This window comes from Cervus elaphus, chromosome 5 (genome assembly GCF_910594005.1).
Source record: "Cervus elaphus chromosome 5, mCerEla1.1, whole genome shotgun sequence".
In the NCBI taxonomy this organism is placed as follows: domain Eukaryota; kingdom Metazoa; phylum Chordata; class Mammalia; order Artiodactyla; family Cervidae; genus Cervus; species Cervus elaphus.
In genome coordinates, this window is record NC_057819.1 from 97,107,752 (window position 1) to 97,135,588 (window position 27,837).

Below are 27,837 nucleotides of genomic sequence, written 5' to 3' on the forward strand. Positions count from 1 at the left end.
ATCTGAGTGCTAGATAGAGTGTGGGCTCGACGGTGAGAGGCTAAGGCCCATAACCTTAAAATGTAAAGATTTTACAGCTTCCCAGGTAGCTCAGCCGGTAAAGAATCCGCCTGCAATACAAGAGACCCCGGTTCATACTCCTGGGTCAGGAAGTTCCCCTGGAGAGGGGATAGGCGACCCACTCCAGTATTCTTGGGCTTCTCTGGTGGCTCAACGGTAGAGTCCGCCCAATGAGGCCTGGGTTCAATCCCTGGGTTGGGAAGATCCCCTAGAGGAGGGCATGACAACCCACCTTCAGTATTCTTGCCTCGACAATCCCCATGGACAGAGGAGCCTGGTGGGTTACAGTCCATGGGGTCACAAAGGGTTGGACACGACTGAGCACAAAAGTAATTTTCCAGGCTCTGCATGTTTGTGAGAACTGCAAGGCTGCTGAAGTGGGTGCTCTTGGTTAGGTTAGTCTGCCCTAGACACTACCCGGCTTCCTGAAAGTCTGCCTTGATCTCTAGCAGAGTGGTGAGGGCGGTAAGGCCCTGGGACAGATGGGCCTGAACTGCTGGTGGGAGGGGGTCCGGACTGGGAAACACAAGAAGTGTAAGGGGCATTTTCTGAACAAACATTGCAGAGAGCACATCAGAGGGGACCCTGGCCCCAGAGACACCTTACTAGAGGACCCAGAGGCTGGAATGGGATGGGGTTAAGTCCCACCCGCAACCTCATGCACACCCTCGGCTGTCTCCTTGGCCTTCCCCCGGCCTGCCACAGACACTGGTGCTGGCCAGCCTGCAGCGGCCACAGCTCTGGAACCAGCCCGTTCACTGGCCAGAAGGGGAAACTGAGGCCTGGGCCCACGAAGCAGAGCCAGCAGTTGGCGTCTCTAACCACAGCCCCTGCACTTCTCATGTGACTAACCCCCCCAAAACCCTCCCCCGCTCTTCAAGAACCTGGTTCTCAGCTGCGTGCTTCAGAGGCAAAGAGCTGAGAAACCTCAGCGACCTTAGGTCTCAACTGGCACAGAAACGAGAACCAGCTCTTTCCAGGAACTCTACTAGGAAGCTGAAACATATCACGGTTATACATTCTCATCTTGCTACAGGGGGGGGAAAAAAGCAGGTTAACCAACAAAATACGGACAACACAGTTTTTGCAGTAACTCTCGAGTCTCCCCGCCCTTCCCTTTCTTTATTAAACCACAGCATTCGTTCCGCCTTCAATCACACCACAGTGCCATCAACCATTAGTGCGCCCACTGGCTCAGTGGCGGGCAAAGATCTCTAGAGCCCCGAGCCACACTGGGTGCTAAACATTCCAGGCAGGTGAGGGCTTGTGACATCACACAAGGAGCCAGGGCTTTATTCTCTTTAACTCCTAAGCTCTACTGAAGTGAAGTTAAAACACTATTTTTAAGCCTGCAGAGGAATACAAACACTAAATACTTCAAAATAAAAATCAAGACAGGAAGACCAAAGAATCTAAGGCCTTTTCAAGGTTAAAATAATCTGAAAGGAGACTAGAAATAAACAAACTAAAATTTCTGTAACTACTCTCTTATTTGCCAGTTTTGAAGATGTCCTCAGGTGCCAGAACTTGGGAGACAGAAAGAATATATAGCAGTGCATCACTTCTGAAGTGATCATAGACAACAGGTTCCCATCTCAGGGGGTAGGTTTTCCTGATTTCAGTGGCCAAAAAGCAACTTAAACTCTATGTATAACAGACAGACTCTACAGTTAGGATCCTCTAAAAATAATGAGACGCCTCTCTTTGCCTTCTTCCAAAGTATATAATATATATTTAACAGCACATAAGAAGACACCACTTGAGCTTCCCTGGAGGCCAACAGGAAGTATTTTCACATATAAAAATTAAAAATTTAAACTTTCAAATCATCAATATTTTTTAAACATAATACAGACTTACAAATTGTTCAACATTAACCCATGACCCCACCCCTAGCACGAAAATCCACCCCAAATCCAGAAGTCACAGTTTTTTGTTCCTAAAAACCCCACAGCACTGAACTTGATCCTCACTTCAAGCTGACTGCTAACGAGGCTCCTGACAGAGATCCCCGGGGAGGAACGAAGGGCGGTCGGGGCTGCGGCTCTGATCTACCCGGGCGGCACAGCTGCACCTCTGAGGTCAGGTCCATGTGAGTCAGCCCCCACGCCAGAATCCTGGAAGGGTGAGCTGGCAGCTTCCCCAGTCTTTTCCTCTCGAAGGCTGTCCGATAAGCACCTGGGAATTGACTTTTCTTGGAAAAAGGGTGCTGGTAAAGCTGTCAGGGCCAAGGCAATAGTGAGAAGTTCAGTTCTCTGCTCTTTGGATGAACTGTGTAAAACTTTTCTCTTAAAAGACACAATGTTAAAAATATTAAGAAAAAAATGTCTACAAAATCTGGAGGGCTGCCTTTTCCTCAATGGGTAAAGCTTGTGGGGTGGTGGGAAAAGAATCGAGGGCCCAGAATTGTAACTCTGCAGCAAAAAGATTAGATGGATGCCCTTCAAAACAGGTCACGTTTCCTAAGATGTCTTGCTGAAGTAGCAAGAGCGGAGGGTGACTGCATGAGCAAGAGCGGAGGGGCGCCAACTCCCGAGGGGGGTCCTACTGTGCGCCCCGCCCTACGCAAGACTGTCAGGTTTCAGGGCAGCCGCCTCGGCCCCCAGGGCATCAGGACTCAGCCTCTGAGCCAGAGCTGCTTTCCCGACTGACTTCGATCTGGAGAGATGGCAAGTTATCTAAGCGGCTCTTCTTTTGGCGAGACTGTTCCTTCTCCTTAATCAGAGCCCCCCATGCCCTCTGCAACTCCGAGTCATCTTCCTCTGTGCCCGGCGCCCTGTGATCCCCTTTCTTCAGGTTCTTTTCTTTGGTCTTGGGTGCAGATCCTAAGCGAGTCCATAAACTACCTGTGTGGGTGAGAAGGCATTTCAGCTCTGGCAGTCGATGCTGAGCAAGGGCACTGCAAGGCCTCACATGCAGGCAACACTGGGGGTGGGGGGTTCTGGGGCATTCCCTGGGGGTTCAGGGAGCAGTGCTGGGCAGGTCCTCCCAGTTCCCTGCCGGCAGACTGAGGGAACTGGATCTGCCTAGAGATCCTCCCAGCTCGGGGACACGCCCCACCCCCCACCCCCACACCAGACACATCAGAATGAGCTGGGAGCCTGTGTTCCCTCTGCCCCTGTCTGCTGAGACAACCTCTGTGTACAACTGCTTTCTGCTGGGAGTGGGCCATTCCCAGGCCACCCCTGCCTACAGCATGCTGCAAATTCATGGACCTGCTACGCTGTCAACTTCTGAGATTCTGCCCACCCTCCGTCTACTTTCTAAAACATTAGTATTTGACAATAGACAAATACATAGCAGTTCACAGGATAGCCACATGATAAGGCAATTAAAAGTTTTATTTATAAAGGTTATAACTTGTATGGAAAAATGACCATGATAAAATGCTATATGAAAAAAGTACGATATGTATACGGGCAAAGGTTGGAATAGCAGGAAACTAAAAAGTATTTGTGTTAAACACAAAGAATCAGGAGTGAGTCTCTTTCCTGCTTTCTACGTTTTCCACACTGTTACCATTATCATCACGATGATGATTATCATGGAAGAGGGAAGACTCATTTATTTTTGTCCTGTGCTGCTTCTGTCCTTGTATTAACAAAGCATTTCCATGCCGCACCCATGGTCTCTACTCTTACCCTGTTCCCTCCCCAGCAGTTCCCGCTGTTACCAACCTGACTTCTTCTCTCGAGTATCAGAGTAGAGGCCTTTAACATCCTGCCTGGGAACACCCAGCCTACTATGTACATCAGAAAAGGGCTCTCTCCGAACAACTGGATTACTACTGAAAGCCTTTTCTGGAGAATATGGTCTTTTTCCTAATCGCTGGCGTATATCTAGAAAAAGAAAAAAGCACTTCTGTGACCATGTGAGTATACTTGTCATCTGTACTGCCAACCTGAGATCTCTATAGGACCTGATGCCAAATCTCCCCAAGTGAGGACATGGGGCCCAGCACAACCAAGCTTCTAAGCCTTCCCTCTATACAGCCCAAGAAAATTCAAGTGAGAACCCACAGGGGCTCGCAGTGGGGGGAAACCTTGGCTGACTGCTCTAGAAAGGAATTTCTGAGGCAGAATTGTCTTTTTTTCTTTAAATAGTAGAATCAAGAGCAAATAATTAACAAACAGTGCAGCTAATGAGAAATACTGTAAGCTCCCTGAGGGCAGAAGCCCCACTCTTTGAACATATAAGAAGCTAGTCAATAAAGACTGTCACACTGAACAATAACGGTAATGAGACTGACAAAAAGCAAAGGATCAAGGGAAGCTGTCCCAAATCAAGTCTGCTTTTCCTCCAACCCCTCCGGAATCTGCCAATCCTCTGCAGCTTTCTCACAATAATGGGAACAACACAAACATTCATGAACAAGTCCCTGTGCTGGGCATTCTCCCACCTCACTCTGCTGAGAACAGCGCCCCCATCTTCCAGCCCCTCAGGCCTGAGCCCCATGCCTTCTTTCCCTTTCCTCCCAGTGCTGAGTCTTCCTCCTTTACAAGGCTGGACATTTTCATCAGTTCCTCCACTGTCCCTGATCTAGTTCAGGACCTTGTTACTTACTTAACTCTATGGCACCCTACACTGCCACCAAGTTTTATCTAAGAGAGATGTAAGATCAGGTTACTTCCCACCTCAAAGAACTAGGTTTGCTGACTGAGATCCTGTTTCCTCTCCGAGGCCTCATTCCACTGCCATGTGCTCTGAGACGCCTCCCACAACAGGTGTTCCCCCAAAAGACCCACTCCCCTCTTTGCTCCCACAGCCCACTGCTCATAGTGCCTACCAGACCACTCACTCCATTCAGCTTCAGGCAGAATTACCTGAGCATGTGCCCTTATGCTGCTCCATCTGAGTCTATGATGAGCGGGCATCCCCTATGAAGACTTATGACACCCCCAGTGCCGAGCCCTGGCACACAGCGGGTATGGCCTACTGTGTGCATGTCTGCACATATAAACTAACCAGCTCAGATTCTTAACCATTTATACAATAATTCGACCTAATTTCTATTACCCTTATGTATACCAATGACATACAGAGTAAAATCACTGTTGGGACAAAAATATCAAAAGCTGGTATTGCAAAAATCTGATTAAATTTCATGCCCTCAAGTTCCAGTGCCTAACCCAAAATTTATAAGTGATGAATCAGGACAATTAATCTGGTCCCCAAATGGCAGGGTTTTATTCAAGAACCTCCCCCGTCCGCATCTGCTTTCTGGAACTCGGGACAGAGCCCAGAAACACAAGTGAACAACACCTGTTTTAGTGCTGCTGCCAGCTGGCCGTGGACGCGTGTGCTGACGTTTTTCATCTAACAAATGTCTGACGTCTGCAAATTTCTCGGCTGGTAATTTGTTACCAATTCGGTTTTTTATATTGCTTGTGGATAAAGTATCTGCCCTCATGGAGTTCCTTAAAAAAAGAGAGGCGGGGGTACAGTTAAGCAACTTGAACTGTGGGACAACACTCACACAACAATCTCACACACTTTGGAAAAAAACAATTTAAGAAACCCAATCTAATACGGCCAACATTCACTTAACAACACTATACACCAGTAGTTATTTGCTCACAAAAGTCACGACCGGCTTGCTAAAGAGGCCAGTTGGGGTGAGCAGCTCCCCGAGTCTTCCGGGGTGGTTTCCACACGCAGTATCTGAGAGCGATTGCAGAGCACATAACCGTGCCTGCCCTTCTCCTGGGACACAGGCCTAAGTAGAGGCCTGCGAAGGATTGAAGGCCTCTCCTTTCCCGGCTGTGAACTGGTTGCTGTCAAGATATAAGACAGCCTACAATCCCTTTCTTTAAAGGGAAGACCTCTCCCACTGTGTCAGGGCAAGGGCATTATTCTGGCAGCATCTGCCATTGGAAAGTTCTCTAAAAACTACGGATGTGAACAAAGCCATACAAATGAACCAGCTTACAAGTTTCTTCTCCTCTTTTCCCAAACACACCATCAGGAGCTCTTTTAAGAAAGCACCCCAGCCTCCAGCCCTCTGAGACATGCCTATGCTCTCTGCCCTCAGGAATCTGCTCAGCCCCACCAGTCACCAAAGAATGCATATTAAAACAGCTGTACTTCTTTGTCCACAAATACCAAAAATCACAGTGATAATACCTAAGGTTGGTGAATATCTAGGTAACAGGTGGTAATGTGAGTGGGTAAAATCTTATAGGAAGAAGTTTAGCCATACCACATTTTAAAGCATGTGCGTTGTTTTGCACAATAGCTGGAATGTACCTAGTTAGTGCAACAGTAAGAAAACAGAAGACTAGGGAATTCTCTGGTGGTCCAGTGGTTAAGACTCTATGCTTTCACTGCTGAGGGCCCAGGTTCAATCCCTGGTCAGGGAACTAGTGTCCTTCAAGCAGCAGGGTGTTGAAAAAAGAGCAAATGTCTACACTATATTAAATGGAAAAAGTGTATTTCAAAACAATATAAACAGTGTAACTTAATTTTTGTACAAATATATCTATAATTTCCCCATATGTTATATATACACATAAAGCTGACAAGAAAGTTATTCACCCAACTGCTAACAGTCACTCTCTTAGGGGAGGATGAGATTACAGGTGACTTCACCTTCTGTATCATTCATAGTTTTTATAACAAGGATCACTTCTTGTTCATTAAGAGGAAAAACCAGATGCTTTTACTCAAATTTTATAAAGGGCTGAAATTAGAACCGATAAAAGTGATTATAAAATTAAGAGGTACTAAGAAGAAGTTAGTAATTGGATTTCAATCAAATTAAAAGCTAGCAGTAATAAAAAGAAAAGAATATTTTTACCTGATATTTTTCAACTGAGATTCCACCTCATCAGCATACATGGTCATTTTCATGCTCTTCTTTGGTGAAGGAGTGGAAATCATCTTCAGCTCTAGATCATAGTCCATTTCATCAGAGTCCGAGCTGCTGGCACTGGACCGCCTGGACACGCTCCGCTCCCGGGTCTGCCTGCGGGCCGGGGGCTCTTCGTGGCACTCCACCACCACTCTGTCCTCAGCATCCATGTCCTGGTCCTCCTCCTCCTCTTCCTCCTCCTCTTCAATAGGCTCCTCAGGAACGTTCACCAGTCCTAAGGAATTTAACCAAAAATCACTATTAGTAAAAGCACCAATACTAACACCTGATTTTCTATTCTACAACAGTGACCTTTTTAGAAGATGAGATTCCCATCCTAAGAGTTTACTGGAGCACTGTCTCTAACAGTGCTGATCTGGTTACCATTCTGACCCCTACAATACATAAACACCTAGGTAAAGGATGGCCTAGCAGCCTGATGCAATTTTATCAAGTTATATAAAATACAGACCCTCATCATTATTCACAGATTCTAGATTTATCAATCTGCCAATTTTATTTGTAATTCCGCAACCAACACCCATGGCACTTTTGTGGTCATTTGTGGACATGCACAGGAGCAGCAAAAAATTGAGACACCAGCCATCCAAGTTCCCAGTTGCAGGGAAACAAGCTTGTGTCCTGCCTTTATGTTGCAGCTCTCAAACACTGTAAACTGTGCTTTTTGCAGTCCATGAGTACTACTTTTTAACACCATTGTGATTTTTATTGATGATTTCCCTGTTACAAACAGCCTCTGAGCATAATTCCAAAGCTGTCTAGTGTTTCTAAACACAAGAAGGTTGCGATGTGCCTTATGGAGAAAATACATGTGTGAGACAAGCTTTGTTCGGGCGTGAGTTCCAGGGCTGCTGCCCTTGAGTTCAACATTAATAAATCAACATGTATTAAATAAGGTGTCCTTAATCAGAAACATATATCAAATTAAGGTTCTATATTGATCAGTTGACAAAAAGTGTGATTAAGGGTCTCTGAATGGTTTTCAATGATCACGGTGACTTTACAGAACACAACTGCCATGAATAATGAAATGTACCTTTAAAGATCATGGAAAAACGCTTATACATGGAATAAGCACAATATAAAATATATGTCCACAACAGTTACATTTATTGTGAAAAGAAACAAATAAGAAAAATGTAAAATGCAATCAGTTCTTATCTTTTTGCTTTTTAATTTCTTTGATATGAATACTAAGATTATATGATAAAGGTATCTTAAAGTACGTGAAATTGGAAAAGCTTAACTGTCTAACAGAAAAGTATGTGCATTAAGACGTAGATTTCAAATATCCAATTTTGGACATTCACATTAAATTAAAATGTATAGATTTCACCTCTCTCTGTCCCTACTACAAAGATAAAAGTGTATGCCTGTTATTCTGTGTTTGTACGCTGACTTGGCTGGTTCTACAAAGCATGTATATTTTCACAGATCGGTTTCAACATAAAAACAAATCTCTATAAAATATAATGAAAACAACTCTTTAAGAATAAGCACCAAAAGAAGGAAAGGGGGGAAGAAAGGGAGATTTGAAGGGTGGGAGGGGGAGACAGAAGAACAGAAAAAGAAGAAAAGAAAAAAAGACGGATGGAAAAAACAAAATGAAACCCACGTTGCATCCCACTTCACTGCGGCATTCACGTGCACAAGCCAATAAGCAGAAAGTACTAGACACAGCAGCTTATTTTCATCATCAGACGAAAGAAGAATAAAATCAACTCATATGACAAAATAATTAAAAATTTTTTTCATGCAGCTTTTGTTATTAATAGGAAAATTAGATTCCTTAGGAAAAGTTTTAATTTTTCCTACATTTTGCCTTTACTGTTAGAATAGCTTTTATAAAATCATTTGACCTCTTTGTATGGGCAATTTCAAATTAATTGTGACTTGACTTACTTTCCTATATGTTGGCAGAGGGTGAGGGCAAGGAAGAGAGGATGATAAAGTTTGGAACCTTAAAGGACTGTATTAAGGATAAAAATGTCATTTCGGGAGCCAAACATGTGTCTACCCAAGAGCTGAGCAGGCAACTACCGGAATGTCGGTGTTTATAGGACGTCAGGCCAACGTCGTCCCCAATCAGGGCTCTCTTCTTAATAACATCCCGCTGAATGCGACGGGAATGGTATCTCCGCTTCCTGCAACATCGCCAAAATAAGCACAGAATCAAAAACCAAGAGGAAGGGCCTCGACGTCCACTAGTTAATGTCAACTACACCCTGACGCGACGTTAGGTGCTGACACAGAGACATGTCGCATGAAACCGAAACTCAGCATTCTCACACCATTTACCACAGTTAAAAGCCTTGAGCTCTTTCTTCTTGTCTTCCTTCACGTCCATCCACACATGGTGTTGACAGTCCACTGCAGAATACCAACTAATGTAGCTCCCTGAAGGATTATGAAAAGCTTAAGTACTATATAAACTATTGTATTTAAGGTTTTGGACTCACCAAGAGTTACTAAGAATTCCTTTCATGCCTCCGTAATTTGGATTCCCATATTTCATGTAATACTGACTTCTCCTTGCTGCTCCAAGTTCCTTTTTGTCATCTAAAAATTAATTCCAACAGTTACCAAGGACTCCTGTGAGTGTGAAGGCAATGTTGAGTGGGTTTGAAAAAACAAAAAGAATGTTTTTCATAGCTGGGATCAGATCAGCACACTCTGCCTACAGAAGAGAAAGATGCACTATGACCACTCTGAGTCCTCCTAAAGCAGTGCAGTGTCGAGACGGTGGAGCAAAACTCAGAGACAATGAGGTTAAGCTGCTGTCGGGGAGCTACTTCAAAAAAGAAAATACCAGCAACAATAACAACCACCACCACACAATTCCAAAGAAGCATAAGAGAGTGTAGGTTATCACCAGTGTTTAGGAATCAAAAAGGCTTTTAGAAGAGGTGGTACTTTCACTGCCCCGTGAAAGATGATATTCATTTCTGAATGACACACGCTGTAACACAGAATTAGGGTCCAAGAAACGGTTATACATAGGTCCATGTATTTGGTAAACCATGCACTCAAATAAGCAAAAGGAGAAAAGACCCCCCATTTATCAAGGTAAAATGCCAGTTAACAGGAAGAAAAGGTGGTCAGTGAACACACATATTTTCACAATATAAAGGCCTCCTGACAACTCCCTGGGCACGCACTCACTACAAAAGATGAATACCGATGAGAATGTACCCAGCTCTACAGGTAAACCCAGTGGCATAAACCAGAATGTGCACCCTACAAAAAACACGCCCACCAGCTCCTCAGAGAAATAGCTGACTGCAGGTATGGGGCTAGGAAAGTACAAGTTGAGACTGGCAAACCAAGATGGTCCCTGGTGCCATAATAGCAAGAAAGTACCCAAAGAATCATGCAGGCATGTCAAAAGAACACAGTGTGAAGAGGCTCTACTGATCAGATCCAAAATAACTTGTGAATCAAAATAATGACAGAACAGATGATAGCCCATTGAATAAAACTCCACGAATCTAAACTAATATAAACAAGTAAATGCATTTTTAAAAAAACAGGTAAATATATCAATAAATGGGTAAAAAGGGAAAGCTCTTCCTTACAGTTAAGTGCCAACTAGTAAATCAGAGAGTTAAAAAGTCATCAATGGATCTAAAGCTACTGTATGGCAAACTGATGAGGAACAGGCTATTTACATAGCCTCAAAGCATCTCTCCACAAAACTGCAAACTATAAATGGAAAAAGAATAACTTTCCAGTGAGAAACCTGATGATTGTTACCTTAGCCAGGAGATAATGGCTGACATCCCCGGAAGGGGACAATAAGTACAGTGTGCCTCCCGATTATGACACTGAAAATGACACAACTTCTGTGGTATGAACGCACAGCTTGAACTTAATTAGGAGGAGACAGCAAACAAACCCAAACCAAGAGGCAGCTTACAAAATAACGAGCCTGTTCTCTTTAAAAATGTCTCAGTCAAGGAAAACAAAGCAAAGGAGGAGCTCCACATTCAGGGATACTGAGGGAACACGGCAGACTTAAACGCCCGGTCCTGCAGTGGATCCTAGTTTAGCAGGTAAGTGGTATAAAGAATAACCCAAATTTACTTGACAATCATCATCGTCACTGTCGTCATCATCATCAAAGACTGCCAACATGCTGCACTCAATGTGTGCCAGGCAGTTTTAATATACACAGCAGGGGCACTGGTAAAATCTGAACACAGACTGTGAATTGGATAATAGAATGGCACTAATGTTAAATTTCCTGATTTTGACGACTGTGTATAAAACAAAGTCCTTGTTCTTCAGAAATACTTACTAAAGTATTCAGGGGTGAAGGGCTGTCATTTCCAATTAACTCTCAATTGACTCAAAACCACTCCCCCCATATTATTAATGCATATCAAAATCACTGTGCATAAAAGGCCTTATAAATTATTAATAGGCTTTTAATTTAATTCTTCTGAGAATTAGAGCTGAATGGTACTATTAGCAGCGTCTAGGAAGACACTACCGTGATACATGAAATTTTTAAAAATTTTCATAGTTCAAAAGATAAATTAGCTGAAAAGCATATGGGGCAAACCAGCTTTAACAGAAAATAACTTACGTTAGCCAGATATCACAAAAGTATACAAATAGCTATTATCCACTTTCAGTGTCTGAAATTCCAATTCAGGCAGCAAGTCATCGATTTTGTTAAGTGCAGAATATTACAGTTTTAAGGATCTTTGAGATTACCTGGTCTAAGTTCCAATTCAAAAGAGAAGGCGTCACTTAATAAAAATCACTTCAATTAAAAATAAAAGTCAGGGGCTTCCCTGGTAGCTCAGTGGTAAAGAATCCGCCTGTCAACGCAGAAGATATGGTTTCGATTCCTGATACAGGAAGATCCCACGTGCCAAGGAACAGCTGAGCCCCTGCACCACGACTACTGAGCTTGTTGTGCTCTAGAGCCCAGAAGCGACAACCACCGAGCCCACACACAACTGCTACTGAAGCCTGGGCGCGCTGGAGCCCACGCTTCGCAACATGAGAAGCCACCGCAATGAGGAGCCCCCACTGGCCAAAACTAGAGAAAAGCCCAAGCAGCAAGGAAGAGCCAGCACAACCAAAAATAAACAAATAAAAAAAAAAGTTTTTTTTTAATCAATACCAATTATCATTTACCTTTTGTAGCAAATCTCATGAATAACCTATTTCCTTTAGCAAGTTTGTTAGCTGGACGAAGATCGTTTCTTAGCAGAGACTCTTCTTCTACCTGCGACAACGTGTCCAACTTAAGGAAAAAAAGAGCATTTTCGATATAAAAATTAAAGCCTTTCTTCATGTTCATTCAGTAGCAAAGATACCATGGATTAAGAAAGCAATCTACTTTTAATAAAACCCATAAGCATCAGAGCACCAGTTCCTCTGCAGAATGTCTGAGTCAGAGGTCTTCCCTGACCACCTTGTCTAAAAGAATCATCTCCATCATTCTCTATCCGCTTACCCTTCTTTACTTTTCTTCATAGCACTCATCACTTCCTGACATTACATTACATATCTGCGTATCTGTGTATTGTCTGTCTTCCCCACTAGAATGTAGGCTCCAACAGGGCAAGGACTTTGTTTTGCTTGACGCTATATCCCCAGCACCTAGAATTTGGTATATAGTAGGCACTTAATAAATAATTTAAAAATGAATACACTTCAATATTTCCAACAACAGTACATAGGCCATTAGGAAATACACCATTACTTGCTATTCCTTAATTTTACTGATTAGATAGCACTGCAAAGTCTTTCTCAATAAAACCATTTCCTTTCATACAGAAGTGTGAGTACTAAGATCTCAAGACGAATCGTTCATTACACCCACAAGAACATAAAAGGCCAAGAGCCTGGGCCCCCCTCAGGAGGTGTAATGGTGCAAGTCAGCGGAACACAACGTCCTATTATCCTAAGCCCTTAAGGCTCAGGTATCAAGGATGCAGGCAGCTGTTTACAATGAAAGCTCACAGACACCTCTGCCCTCTACTGACCTCTACATCACTTGAGTTCTCATCTTCAACTTCTCCTTCTTCAGCCTCATCGTCATCAGAACTGTCTTCCTGCTTGTCTAAAATGCAATGTGAGGGACAAGATGAATCTTCACTCCATCTCACATACGTTAAAAGTCTAACATTGTCTCCTCCTCTTTATTAATGATCCAAAGTATCACAGCTTGTTTCGGAAATAACTGGCAATGAGATACTACATAACACTATACAGAAATTCAAATTGTAAAGATTAGGACCTTCAGTCCCAAAGTCTTTCCTCTGTGGTCAGTTACCTTTTTTACTTTTCTCGGATGACTTGTCCTCATTGGCATCCTTGCTTCTTATCTTATCCAGGGCTGGCAGAGAACTCATATTGATAAGGGCTCTCGTAGCCGTCATTTCATCCAACCAAACCACATTACCTAAAATAAGATGTAAAAAAACACATCGCATCCAAGCGATTAAGTTTCTTGAGAGCAGAAACTATATTATATTCATTGCTACAGTATCATTCAGCTATGGACTGGCATCAATAAATGTACAGACCAACCAATGAAAGGAAGTATAGAACCTGGTAGTAAAAACTTCTTTAATAAGATTAGCCTAGAGAAGTATTCCAAACTGGGTCCCACAAAATAATGGTCAAGTACTCCATTAAAAAAAAGTTCTATATATTAAAAATGCCTGACATACAGTAAGTGTTATACATAAGTGCTAGCAGTTTCTGATGATGATGATGAAAATGTCAAATAAATGTCCTTTATCCTTTATTCTTCTGCCCCTCACATGGAAGCCCTCTGCTCTTCCTTATCATCCAGACATGCTAAATGATGTTTCCCTATTGTAAAGTGTGGGTGATGAGGGCACCCATGGTGTATATAGAATGGAGGCATGACAGCCACTTGGCTTTGCAGCAACCAATTTATTCTGTTCCTTTAAGAGAACTTAGCAAGAAAAAAGTTTTGAGAAGATCAACTTTAAAGCACATTTCTCAAATTCAAGTTACCCCTGTATCTCAGTTTGGAAGATGTAGGTCTAAAGATTCTCATTTTTTGTTAATAATATGCCACATTGTTGTCGCTGTTATTTAGTCACTAAGCCGTATGTGAATCTCTTGTGACCCCGTGGACTGTCAGCTGCCAGGCTCCTCTGTCCATGGGATTTCCCAGGCAAGAATACTGGAGTGGGTTGCCATTTCCTTCCCCAGGGGATCTTCCTGATTCAAGGGATCAAACCTGGGTCCCTTGCACTGGCAGGTAGATTCTTTAACACTGAGTCCCCAGGGAAGCCCAATATGCTACACGGTCTTGAGCAAATAATTTCCCTCCTCTGTTTCTCAGTTTCTGATGTACAACAAGAGGGAGTGAGCTGGATGATGCTAAGGGTCCCTCTAACATCGCTTAGATAGATAGTTTTAATTAGTTAAATCAGGTGTTAGCAAATCCAGCCCATGATCCATTATTCATTCATTCATCCATCATTCATCCATTTATCTACTTATATTTGTACTTTATTTATTTAATTATAAGTAACATACAATAAACTACACAGCTGCCACCTGTTTTTGCAAACAAAGTTTCACAGAAAACAGCCAGGCTCCTTCAGTTATATGGTCTATGTCTGTTTTCATGCTACAGTGGCAGAGCTGGGTAGATTCCACAGAGAACATGTATGGTCTGCAAAGCTTACAATACTTTTTATCCAGTCTTTTATATTTAAAAAAAAAAAAAAAGGTTTGCCAACCCCTGATCTGGATGGTCTAAGTTAAGCAAACAGAAAAAAGGAGAAAAATCTTTTAACTCAGTCATGTTTCTTCTTTTGGTGATTTAACATCTAAAGAAAGCAGCCAGAAAAACTGGGAAAATCAGGTCAGCATGCTGGCAGAAAGTGAAGCCAGACTAGAAGTGAGTCAGGACCAGAAGCCAGCAGAGTGGGTACCGAATGTCAGGCTAGACTGGGAGTAGGGACGCAAGTCAGAATTCACAGCTGGCTCACAGGCGGAACAGCCCCAGATGAGGGCCAGCAGATGACGCTCGAGAGAACAGACCAGAGCAAGCAGAGCTGAGAGGTCTGGCACAGCTCAGAGGGTTCTGGTCTGGTTCCAGGTCAGAGACAGCACTCTGAAAAGCGGCTGCAATGACAAAGTTGAAAGCCCTGGAAAGGCAGCCCCAAGGCTATGTAGTTGGACTCACGCCTTTGCTGGGAAACTGTGGGTGTGAGGAGAGGTCCCAACGGTGTACCTGGATTCAGACGCCAGCAACCAACCTCCCAGGGGCCTGACCACCACCTCTGAGCTGACTTGGAACACTTACGGAAAATGATATGGCAGGCTGGATAATGTACAAGGACTCTGGTTCTCATCAGTGGGAAATTTTTCTCTCCTGGGCTGAAGGCAGAGGTTAAACACAGTCTGGCCACAATCATTCACCATTTGAGATGGGAAGAATTCTTTTAAAATCATATATGAAAGCATATTCAACAGAACACTTGGGGGTACTTACAGGACGTATCATCCAACCACTCGATGTGAGCCGGAGGATATTCTTTAAAATAGGAAAAGACATCCTGGGTGCTCATCTCATCTACTCCGCAAATGTAGATTGTCTCCAGTCTCACTTTGGGGATTGCTAGGAAAACAGGACACAGAAAAGATGAGAGAATTTTCCCACCTGCTGCTGCACATCCCACCAGTACCCCTTCATAACAGTTCAGATAATATGTATTTTAAAGAGAAATACACTGGGACTTCCCCAGCAGTCCAGTGGTTAGGACTCTGTGCTTCTACTGCAGGGGGTACAGGTCCCATCCCTGGCCGTGGAAGTAAGATTCCACATGTCGCATTGCAAAAAAATAAAAAATAATATGCTGAAAGAAATGACAATTATTTCAAGAGAAAATAAGACTTGACAGCAAGGCAAACTTTCTTTCACAACAAGAGCATTAAACAAATGACTTAATTCAGAATGGGCTTATTAGCCTAAAAAAGATTAAACAAGTGGTGCTCATAATATACACGATACCTCCTCCTCAAAATGACCTGTAGTAATTAAAGGAATATCAAATGCAACAGGATTATACACTGAACTTGATAAACTGATTCTAACATTTTTTAAAGGTATGTCAAAGAGAAATGTGCATTAGTCCAGACAATTCTGAAAAGAAGAGACACTGAAACTGGAGTAAAGAAATCCTACAAATCAGTAAGAAAATGACAGTCCCAAATAGAAATGGGCAAAGGACAGGAGCAGGCAATTCACACAAAAAGAAAGAGCAAAGGCCAATAAACATGTCAAGAGATGGCTGGCCTTACTACTAATCAGGAAAATCCACCTTAAGACGAGATTATCAGTTTCCACTGACCAGATGTTTAACTTAAGCCTTTTAGTATGTTAGTGGCAAAATGAGCCACTGCCTCTGCTGGTGGGAGTGTGAACTGGCACAGCCACTCTGAAGGGCGAGTCAGAGTACCTATTACAAACATGATTAACAGGCTTAGGAATTCTCGTCAGTATCCGTCCTAACGCACGGGTTCACAGAGCGGCTCACACAGATGTTCGCTGCAGGACTATTCTAATAACCCAGTGGCTATCAAAGTAGTAAACTATGGCCTATCCATATCAAATGAATCATGGTTTACCCACATGATAGTCAGAGAACAGCAAGCAAGCAGTTAAAAACAGAGAGATAATTTATCACATACCATGGAAAGATTCTAAGACACATTACTCAGCGAAAAAAAAGATTCAGAAAAATACACACATTAAAAAAACATAAATATCATCATATATTTTCTAAAGGTACATATTTATTTACACAAATATCTAGAAAAAAAAGTCTGGAATAATTCAGTCCACACTGATAATAGCTCTTACCTCTGGGAAGGAAGAAAGGCTGAAGGCTGTGGTCAAAAGGAATCCCAGCATTACCAGAACTGTGTGTTAATTTTTTTAGCAAACACTTGAAGCACATTATTTAATCTTTTTAATTGTGAAATATGCAAATACATCAACAAAGAAAAGATATTTTAAAAAATATCTTAGATCCACCACCTAGCTTTATGCTTTAATTCCTAAAATGATGTGAGGCAAATAAAACATTATATATAATACCAGAACCTGTGTAAGCTCTCTGTATCCCTTCTCTCCCCAGCTATTCCAAAGCAGTTCTGTCAAGAATTCAACATCCACAACTACTAAGGATGCTTTTATATATCATATATTTTATTTAAAACAAACCCGAAATACACGTGAACACTTCCAGATAAAAATTCCTTTTAATTTTTTTTTTTTTTTTGGTCATTTTGAAGAGTAAAAGATAGGTTTAATGGGAGCCCATTCGATGTGACCAGAATAAATCAGGTAAGTATCTTTCTGCCAACTCAGATTCATGAAGACAGAGATATCAAGATTTATGAATCCTAGCACTAGTCCTTATTAGTGCCCAGCATACAACAATGAGCAGAAGGACTTCTCTCTGGTGGTCCAGGAGCTAAGACTCCACGGTCCCAACACAGGGGGAAAGATTGATCCCCGGTCAAGGAATTAGATCCCACATGCCTCAATAAGAGTTCGCATGGTGCAACTAAGACCTGGAATAGTCAAACAAATAAATACATAAATAAAATATTTTTTAAAAAATTAAAAAAACATGAGCAGAGACCCAAATGAGATGGAAGCCACACTGGCCATGTAGAGTGACTCTAACATGCAGGGTGGGAAACTAAAGGGGTAGCCCAGGGAACTTTCTCAGTTCTTCAAACTAAGTGCCATGATTTCAGAAGAAAAAAATCCTATGAGAAGTAAACAGCTGGTTCTGAAGAAGGTAACAAACAACAAGGAGAGTTCCTGGTGAAGGCAGAGGAAGTGGACTAAGGAGCAGGAGAAAAAAATCTTGGAGATGCTGATATGAAGAAGGATTTAATCATATGTGAGACAAGCTCAAGATACGATGGAAGCCTGCCAAAGCAAAATGTCAACACTTCGTCACTTTGCTGACAATGTCACTGCTTAAAATAAAACAAAGCAACAAAGATGGCACCTAGATTTAGGCCTGGCTGATGAGCAAGGACTAACTGCTGAGGTGGCAGTAAACAGATGAACTGGGGAATGAGAACTAGGTATTCACCAAGTGCTGACTACAAGCAAGGGGGTAAGGGAATCATCTTCCCTTCCAACAGGGAATATCCCAATTACTGACAGGGAGCAGTGCATGAAGGGCTCCGGGTGGCTCAGACGGTCAAGAATCTGCCTGCAGTGCAGGAGACCTGGATTCGATCCCTGGGTTGGGAAGATCCCCTGGAGGAGGGGATGTGGCAACCCACCCAAGTATTCTTGCCTGGGGAATTCCCATGGACAAAGAGCCTGGCAGGCTACAGTCCATGGGGTCACAAAGAGTCAGACACGACTGAGCTACTAAGCACAGGACACAAAACTCAAGTTTTTAGGAAAGCAGATTTCTGAAAATCCAAAGAAGTAGTAGTCAGTCCAAGCCTAAGATCAGAATGATCAAAAAACCTGGAAGACACTAAATACAGTAACTCAGAGTATGAGAGGTGATCCCAAGAAAAGAGAAAGCAGCAAAGTTTAGCTGAGCATGACTTGCCAAAGAACACATACAGGAGATGGATAAAGGGCAAATTAAAAAATATAAGATAATAGATGTAAGAATCTGAAAAACTGTGTCAGGCTCTAAGACAACACAGAAAGTGCCAATGACAGACTGTCAAGTGAACTTTCTTTCTAGAAAGCAGCATGACTACAAAGGGGAAAACAAAAATAAAGTCCATACTCAAAAGATTAGAGGGACTGTGGGCAACTTTTCTTCTTACTTCACTCTCCAAATATTCTTTGGTGGACATGAACTGTCTAACATCTAAAGAAGAAAAGGTTATAGTCCAGAGCCAACAGGCTCAACAAAAATGCTGATGGTTGGTTTTATTTCCACGTGTTTGGAGCAACAACGCTTTGGGAAGATGACACAGGAAAAAGGGCAGGACTGTTAATCAATTTTGCTACTAATGGACAGGAGCAGCTCTCATTAAGAACCAAAACCCAAGACAGGTGACAAGGGCTTTAGAAATAGTTTTGTTTTGTTTTGTTTTAAATCTTTTGGCCTCGCTCTGTGGTGTATGGGATCTTAGTTCCCTGACGAGGGATCGAACCCATGCTCCCTGTATTCGCAACAGAGTCTTAATCACTGGACTGACAGGGAAGTCCCCAAGGAATCGTTTTAATAGATTCAAACCATCTAGTTTAGAGTTATACCCCACTGTACTGACACTAAAACACGAAGCAGTGATTTCACAATTGGGTAATAATCTGTAAGAGGTTGCAGGGAAGTAGCAAGGTACCTTAAATCCTTGAGGACTAATCCCATGCTGACTTTCATAAAAGAAAAAGAGAAATTCCCAAACAGATTAAAAAGACTGTCATTCTCAGAAATTTTTAAAAAACAGCTTAGACAGAATCTCTGATCCCTTAAGAAACCAAGTCTTTCCCATAGGAAAGTCTTTCCCAAGCAGCAAGCCAGCTAACCTCTTCTCTTTCCTGACTGGATTAGCAGGCCAAGAAATTCAAAGAAGACCACAGACGGTATTCTACCTCAAGTTTATTAAGGCACATAATCTAGATCCCCATGACAATAAAATGAGAGATGGGCCAGAAAACAGAATAAGACTAACATTCACGGATCTGTGTGTCATGGCATGATATGGGATTATCCTGTTTGACATTCACCAACAACTGGAAGAACATGCAGAAGCCATACCAAAGGGAGGAGCGTAGCTAAAATGTTGAAGGGCAGAATTAAAATGAACATAACTCCACAGGCTGAAACGGAGTCTTGAAATCATGATGGAACTTAATCGGGATAAATAAAAAGGCAAGTTTTTTAAAGACACAATGAGAAAGACTCTTTTGACAGGTGCAGTTCCTGGGGGAAAGAAATGGTGCTCTGGTTGACTAGAAGATGACTACTATGAAGTGGCCAGGACAGAGACCATGGTCAGAGTCCTGCCAAGCACTCCACAAACCCAACCAGATCTGGAATCTGCACCTCATCTGGTGAAGGACAGCAAGACACTGGGAGGCTCTAAAGGAGGGAGACCAGAAAGTCTTGTCACGTGAGAGAGTCCAGGGAACAGGCTGCCCATTTCTTCACCTGAAGAGTTATTGTGTGAATGAGGAAATGACTTAATGTTGTTCTAAGAGTTATGTAGCAACGAACAGATAGAAATTACTAGAAAGCAATTTCTTTTCAACATGAAGATGTATCCAAAAACAAGACTGACCGCTTCATAAATAGCTCTCATGCCACCACTAGGAACTGTTCAGGCAGAGGCCAGAGACCGCTGGGAACTTTGCCTAAATGCCTGCAGCACTGGGTAGGATACGGGACCCAGATGACTCCTAAGGTCCCTTCCAACCACAAGGGCATTGACCTTGGAGATAAAAAGATCCAAGCTGCTTAACACCCAGTCACTCAAGAGGAGCAGGTCGTTCAGTACAGACTGGTCTAGCACACCACATGCCTGAAACTAGCAGAGACGTCAGGAACACAGGCTTCAGTCAGACCAGACTTCTAAGGCAGCCTTGCTCCTTACTCCCTGAGGGACCTTGGGCAAGTTCCTCAACCTCTCAGCATCTTCCTTTCCCCACCAGTAAAATAGAAATGATAAAACTTTCCCTGCAACGGGGCTGCTGAAAGGGTACGTTAACCACATAGCAGAGTGACTGGCACGTGGTGAGCACTTATAGAATGGTATATTTCATTACTGTTGATATTAATAAGAAGAAATAACCTGATACCTTACTGTGGCTGCAGGAATCAAGATGTTTATTCCAATGTCCCCATTCTCACAAGAGGCTGGGCCACTTAAATGGCTGTCTGGAAGATGGAGAACGCCAGATAATAGTAATAACTAACATTTACTATGTGTCAGGCACCACTCTAGGAATCCTAACACTTTGTTAGAACCTCCCAACAACCCTTTAAGAACTAAGTTAACCTGACTTTTCAGATGAAGATACTGAGGTTCTTAGAGACTAAATAACTTGCCTAAATTCACATTAGAAGGTGACAAGTCAAGATTTGAACACAGACAGTCAGGCTTCAGAACCCACGCTCTTAAGGTACAGTTAACCCTGACTATACAACAGAATCACCAAGGGAGATGAAAAAATAGTAACTTTGAGATTTATCCAAACCTAGCCCCCACTCTAATTTAAATTGATCTGGGAAAGGCAGCAGGGTTCTCTGAGGTTCAAGAACACAGTCTGAAGCCATGCTGCCTTCTGGGCCAAAAACAGGTTGTAATGAGCCACTGATAGACCAGGGAGATCTACGGTCTTTTATGAGTATCTTCAGAATCATGAGATCAATATTGTTTTTCAAAAAGCATTTTTTATTAAAATTTAACCCCAAAAGAAGAGATCCTATTCAGGAGGGTATCATATTCCCATTTTATCAACAAAGAGAATGAGACCTAAAAAGGTTCACCAACTTGCCCACGTTCACTAAGGAGATGAGACTGAATCCCAGGAGGGCTCCAGGCTCAGAAGAGCCCCAGCACAGGTGGGAAGAGAGACTGACGTGGGTAATGAGGGATGCTGCAGAGGGAATGACATCTGAACCAGACAAAGTGTGGGACAAGGAAGGACAAATCAGCAGGGTGACAGGCATGAAAGAGATCAGAGGCAAGATGTCACATGGAGTGCACCCAGGACTAGAAGTAAACAGGCGTGGTGAAACCACAGTGCTTTCAAGGTGGAGCTGTGGGAGAGGCCTCAGACGTCTGTGTGGGTCCAGTGTGCAGGCACATGAACGACCAGCTGCACAGCTGGCCCTGGCCTTCACAGGGCTTTTCCTGAAACAGACAACCACTCGAGCAGATGCCTGGAAACCTAGCCTGCGAGGCAAGCAAGGTCATGTTTCCAAATTGAACACGATGCAGAATAAAAACAGCGAAGTGGGGGTATTCTTTCTATCCCCTTCTGATGTCTATGTCAGAAGCTTTCTCTATCTCCTTTACACTTTAATAAAACTTTATCACACAAAAGCTCTGAGCAATCCAGCCCCTGGCCCCGGATCGAATTCTTCTCCTCCAGAGGCCAAGAACCCCGACGTCTTTGCGTGATTCAGCAACAACCTCTCATCTTGGGGGCTCATCCGGGATTCTTCAGGACAAGATGGGCCTGATAATCTATGTGAGCCTACTTCTGCTGACTCCAAAAATCCTGAGTCTGCCATTTGATCCTCAAGACAATGCCTTTCTGTCCTGGGCTCACTCCTACGCTGCATTTCATAATCTGTCTAACTGCTGGGTCTGCAGAGCACTCCCCTCTTCATTAGTGGAAGGCTTCCCGTGGTGGACATCTCCATTTCAAGGAAAGGGCTTTCTCCAAGTCTGCAAACACCTTCAACAATTCCATGTGATGCCTCTTCTTAAACCAATGACATCTAATAACCCTAAGATGGACTGATGTAACTATGGACATAATGTGACTTTTCATTTTGATGACTATTTTGCCTTACATTTCTAACTGTATAATGGGGTTTTCTAACCGTCTAAAAGCTTTTAATTAAAAAAAAAAAAAAAGCCAGTGAAGTGGCATCCAGAGTTGAGCTACTCTGACCACTGGGAAGGACCAAGGAGGTCTGGGTTTCTGCTAGCACGTCATACATTGTAAGGCAACAGAGCAAAGCAGTTAAGAGCAAGGCTTTAGAGTCAGATAAACCTGGGTTCTAATCCTGACTCCATTTTTACTAGTTGTGTAAACCTGTGCATTTATTTAATTTCTTTGAGCCTGTTTCCTTCTTTGTAAAATAGGGATAAAAATATATTCCTCGTGGGGTTGTTGTGAGAAATGTGTACAAAACAAATATGTAATGTGCTAATTAACACAGTACCTCGTAAGAGAGCAAGTTCCCAACAAATAGTAGCTATTCTTTCATTCATTCAACATGTTTTTATCAAATAGGCAAACCTAGAGAAACTCAAACAGCAGAGCACAGACCTTTAACGTGCACTCAGAGGGCTACCTATTAAGCCCTTCGCCAAGTCTCAAATTTGCAAATACAACAAAGGGAGATCATTTGCATTTATGGAATAATAAACATGGCTATGAACTCACTAAAAAGCAAGCAATAATTTTCCCTTCTATTTATAAACTGTCTTCAAAAACTGGGGTAGATTATTATTTAAGAATTCAGGGTGAGTTTCAGGAAGCAAACTACTTAACCCTAACAAAACACAAAAATAAAGTAAAATCACAAACCTGTATCAACAGAAGTATTAACGGTATCCCTCACCAATCTGACTCCCTTAAGAGTCTCACTGTGATACACTCCTGCTACATTTAAAGGCAAAGAAAAGTGAACAATAAAGCAGAAAATGAGTAAGAGTCCCACAGAGCCACAGTTCTAATTGCCGATCTGCCACCAACTCCATGATGTTCTCCGGGGCTCCTTAGACAGACAGTCTCCTGAAAGTCCTGACACAGCCAAATGAATACACACACACACACACAACACTGAGACGCAGCTAATGCAGCTCCTCATTAACAGGCCACCTCAGAAATGGCAAATTCACAAGTTCCATGTGAGGTGAGGCCAGAAGCGCAAGGTCGTGGCAAGGAAACTGTGGAAAACTACCCCCAAACACCCTGTACCTTTCTTCATCATGTCTCGGTCCAAGGCTACATTTCTTTGGGCAAGATTTACTTCTGATCGAAAATGGAAGCGCTTGGCTCGCTGTTCCTTCTTTTCAATGGCTTCCTAGAAGGTACAGAAAAAAAAGCCAAAGAAGTGAAATGTGGAGGAGAGTTAAACCACAAACATCAAATGATACATCGGCGACAAGTAACTCAGAAGATATAAACAACATTGTGCCTTTCCTCATTTTTGCAAAGAACAGGATATTCGCAATGACTGGGAGAGTGGACACTAACAGTGCTGCAATCTGTCATAATTTCTAGGATGACTCGGTGCCTATCAATGTATCTGTGCAGAAACTGAGGCACAAAAAAATTAAAATGTTTGCGAGGGGCACCTCAGCTAGTAAGGGGCAGATCTTCTCAGCGCTATTTCTAGCAGCCCCACCACCGCCCCCATTTCACATCGTCTGTGTGCATGGTAATCACACCTATCACGTTATGTCTGCCTGAGCAGTCCACTCCCTAAAGCTTTTTCTGTGCTTAAAAATAACACTGAAAAAAAAAAAAAAATAACACTGAAGTCAAGAAACTCTCTCCTCTATTCTAAACTTGTGTCCACAGAATTGCCAGTTTTCTTCTTGAAGTGACAAGCACTGATGCTTTCTGAAAAACCAAATAATCAGCTTCCTAATTTTGTTTTTTTTTTTCCAAGAGCTAAAATATACCCAGGTCCAACTGTGGGTTTCTGATAGCTCTTTGGAACCTTCACTAATTGTATATTGACTATACCACACTAATTGAAGGTCTGACTATAGAAAGCTTGTGGGGATTGGTAAGGCAGCAACACTTCTGTTATTTCCCAATAGTTATGTTAATTTTCTCCACTGAAGTCTTCCCTCTGGAAACAACTAGTTTACCTTCCTTTGGTAACAACCAAAGTACCAATTCTTGGCTACCACCCTTTCCCCCATATATTTGTTTCAAATAATAATAAATTGTGTAGGCTTAAGAACAGGATTGCATACTGCTTTTTCAGTTTCAGTAAGAAAACACCTTCACTTCATTCTATTTTCCTATCAAAAAAGATGATCAGTTCTTTCTTTTTGCCTTTAAACAATTTGAGACAGATTGAGACCCAGATAATACACAAAAAAGTAAGCATGACATACTTATTTTTATTTTTGCTTTCATACATCCAATATAGTAACACAGTGTTATTTATTCAGAGTTGTAATTGAACTCTTTAAATGGCACACATTAAAATCAGAAAGAATGTTTAAGCTGAATATCATCACCAATTAAAGCAACAAATAAGTACTGATTGTAAGGAAAATAATATGTCTGGTTCTGTGAAGAGTTGCAATGAAGCTGGTAATCCAGTAATAGCAATCGCCAGATAAAAGGCAACACTCCCAGGCAGTGAAAACAGTTCAGTCCGCCTGGCCTTCAAAGTTTAGCCACATATTCATGAAAGTCTATTTTTCTAGGCCTCAATCAGTGAGGAATAAAGACATTTACTAAAGGCCTACTATGTGCCAGACACTTTTATGCTTTGCTTCATTTAAAGTGGAAACAGTTCACACATGTTTTAAAAAATGGATAAGGACATCTGCCTGCCAATGCAGAGGATCCAGGTTCTATCCCTTGTCGGGGAACTAAGACCCCACATGCTGCAGGGCAACTAAGCCTGTGCTCAGCAACAAAAGTCCCACGTGCCACAACTAAGACGCGACACAGCCAAATGTATATATATGTAAAAGGAACAAACAGAACTTTTTCTTGGACATGGTTAAGCACAAGTGTCTAGTGATTTTATCTTCTCACGGATTCAAGAACACACAAATGCTGCCTGAATGGTCTCAGGCATCATTGTGAAACACAAAATATAAATTTAAAAAGGCTTAATCCAACAACAACAAAAAAAGGTGGTAATGAATAACTGCTGCTCTACAAGTCCTAGGGACTTGCTCTTTAAGTTCAACCGCTTCTCAGAATGAATAAATGAATCATGGTGTATCTTACCTTGGAGGTGACATCAATTCCGGTGATGAAGCTGCCAGCCTTGTTTTCATATCTTCTGCTTGTGTCCTAACATGAAGGGGATGGGTGAGAAATGCTAACAGGCAACTGAGGACAAGTGCATGATAAACAACAGCCTGACAACCCATTCCTTCTGGATAGTCTTCTTTTCAGCAATCTGTTCCCCACTCTGACAACCCTTTATTATGAGGAAGCCTGTCCCAGCGACTCCATGGTAGCAATCAACCACTCTACCATTCTAAATCAGAGCCTGTCCACAACCTAAAGTAATTCCATCTACTGAAGGTATCCGTGTAAATGAAAATCCAAAGGCGTTCGTGAGAAATATCCAAGATGAGGTACAGTCACTCTCCCCAGCCCAGGCTGGACAAATTCATTGTTCCAGGCCACCAGATGGGGCACAAGTCTTCACCGAAATGCAGAAAGTCCAGGCTCACCTTGACCTTCTGAGGGAAATGCTGAACCGTGCAATGAAAATAGGATGAGATTTGGCAGCTGGGGGACTCAAATTACAGATCTAAGGTTCACTGGTTAGAAGACACTGTACAAGTCCCCTGGCCTCTCTGGACCTAGGCTGCTTCTGTGGCATCTGCCTACCTTTCTGACCTCTTTTACTGCTCTCCCACTTGTGCTACAGAACTTTTCGTTTCTCCAATAAAACAATCTTGTTCCCATCTCAGAGCCTCTGGGTTTACTAAGTTGCCCCTGCTGGGAACAAACTCTTCCAGATCTGCACATGGCCGGCTCCTTTCTGTCACTTAGGCTCCAGCTGAAATGTCACTATCTCAGAGGACTTTTCTGGTGATCTTGTGCCATTCTGCTTCATGCTCTCCACAGCTTCCCTCTCCACTCTTCCATCCCATTAACATGTTTTATTCTCTCCACAGCATTCACCACTATGGGAAATTATTAGTTAACTTGTGGCCACCAACTGGAACATAAACTCCAGGACAGAGACTGATCTTTATCTTGATCAAGCAGCTAGGACTGTGCCTGCCACAAAGTGTGGGGATGCAACAGTACATGTCCAACGGAATGAATGAAGGGATGACAACATCTACTTCACAACTTCCGTGATATTTAAATGATAACATGTAAACCACTATGTTAACTGCTGTTGCCAGAGTCATTATAATTTACGATCTGCACTGCTCCTACATTTTTTAAAAAACCTTCTTCCATAATTTCAGTTTAAAAGCAACACTTGCAGACATGTGGTAAAAAAGTTGACCAGGTAAGATGAGAAATTTAAGTACCGATACACGAGAAGAGCCACGCAGGCCTGAGACCAGCCCTAAGAACCAGACATCAGACCACCAAACCACAAGCAAAACACCTCTCGTCATTCCTATTGTGACGGAAAAGAGGGACCAAGGACCACTGCTGGCTCGCTGATGTTCTGGTTCCACGAAGGGTGAGATGCTGGAGGCACGGTGTTAGCAGTGGAAGCGCGCGGGGACGAGATGACCCTCGAGTCACAACAGAAACACCGAGTTTCTGCAGCTGACAAGCCCAGCCCTCCCGAGGGAAACTGCGGGTGCTCTGTTTAACAAACACCAGCTAAACTGGAGCAGGATGCCCGCGCCCCCCTCCCCGACAGTTCCTTCTGGGCCGCTCCAGGTTGTGTCCCCGCCCGGGGAGGGGGGGGCTCCCTCTTTATCTCAAACTGCACCCCCCAGACAAGCCCTACCCCTCCTCACTCGCCCTCTTGCACAGAGCGGCTCGGAGGAGCAGCGGAGGAGGTGTCCTCAACTACCCCCCCACTCTCTCCGACCCCTCCTCCTCCAGCCCCCTTAACACCCATTTCCGGGCGCCCGGGCGTCCTTTCTCTCGCTCCCCCGTCTCTGCTCCTGTCTGGCGCCCCCGCCCCCCGGGCGCTCGCCCCGGTGCCCCCTTACCCAGACTTCCCCCCGGCCCCGGCCGCCTCCCCTTCCGGCCCGCTCGGGCGCGGGACACTAGCTCTGCGACCTCCTCGCCCCCGCCCCCCGCCCGTACCGGGATCAGTTCCTTCAGCGAGCGCCGAACCGGCACGACCTCCAGTTCGCCCTCCTCCACCTCCATGGGCTCCGGTTCGCCTCGGTCCAAACCCGCTTCAGGCGACGGGAGCCCCAAGGCCGGCCCCGCCGGGGCCTCCGCCTTCACCGACACTCGCAGGCCCCGTACGGCCGCCATCGCCGCCCGCCGGCCGCACCACTGAGAGCCCGCCCGGCACACT

General features: G+C 43.3%; 1 protein-coding gene across 2 annotated transcripts; it reads right to left on the minus strand.

Annotated features, from left to right (window-relative positions):
• Nucleotides 1-1,769: 1,769 nt before the first annotated feature.
• On the minus strand, nucleotides 1,770-27,837 carry NCBP3 (nuclear cap binding subunit 3). Of its 2 annotated transcripts, XM_043903424.1 has the most exons (14): nucleotides 27,618-27,837; nucleotides 25,605-25,670; nucleotides 23,598-23,703; nucleotides 15,432-15,557; nucleotides 13,224-13,352; nucleotides 12,934-13,010; nucleotides 12,080-12,188; nucleotides 9,391-9,490; nucleotides 8,949-9,075; nucleotides 8,834-8,837; nucleotides 6,857-7,145; nucleotides 5,323-5,477; nucleotides 3,738-3,899; nucleotides 1,770-2,906 (listed from the first exon to the last, which is right to left on the minus strand). In XM_043903424.1, exons 1-14 carry the CDS (start codon nucleotides 27,792-27,794, stop codon nucleotides 2,671-2,673), a joined length of 1,863 nt encoding a protein of 620 aa, XP_043759359.1. In that variant the 5' UTR covers nucleotides 27,795-27,837; the 3' UTR covers nucleotides 1,770-2,670. The 2 variants fall into 2 exon arrangements, with proteins under 2 accessions (XP_043759359.1, XP_043759360.1); XM_043903425.1 differs by lacking the exon at nucleotides 8,834-8,837 and having other exon boundaries at nucleotides 8,972-9,075; nucleotides 27,618-27,836.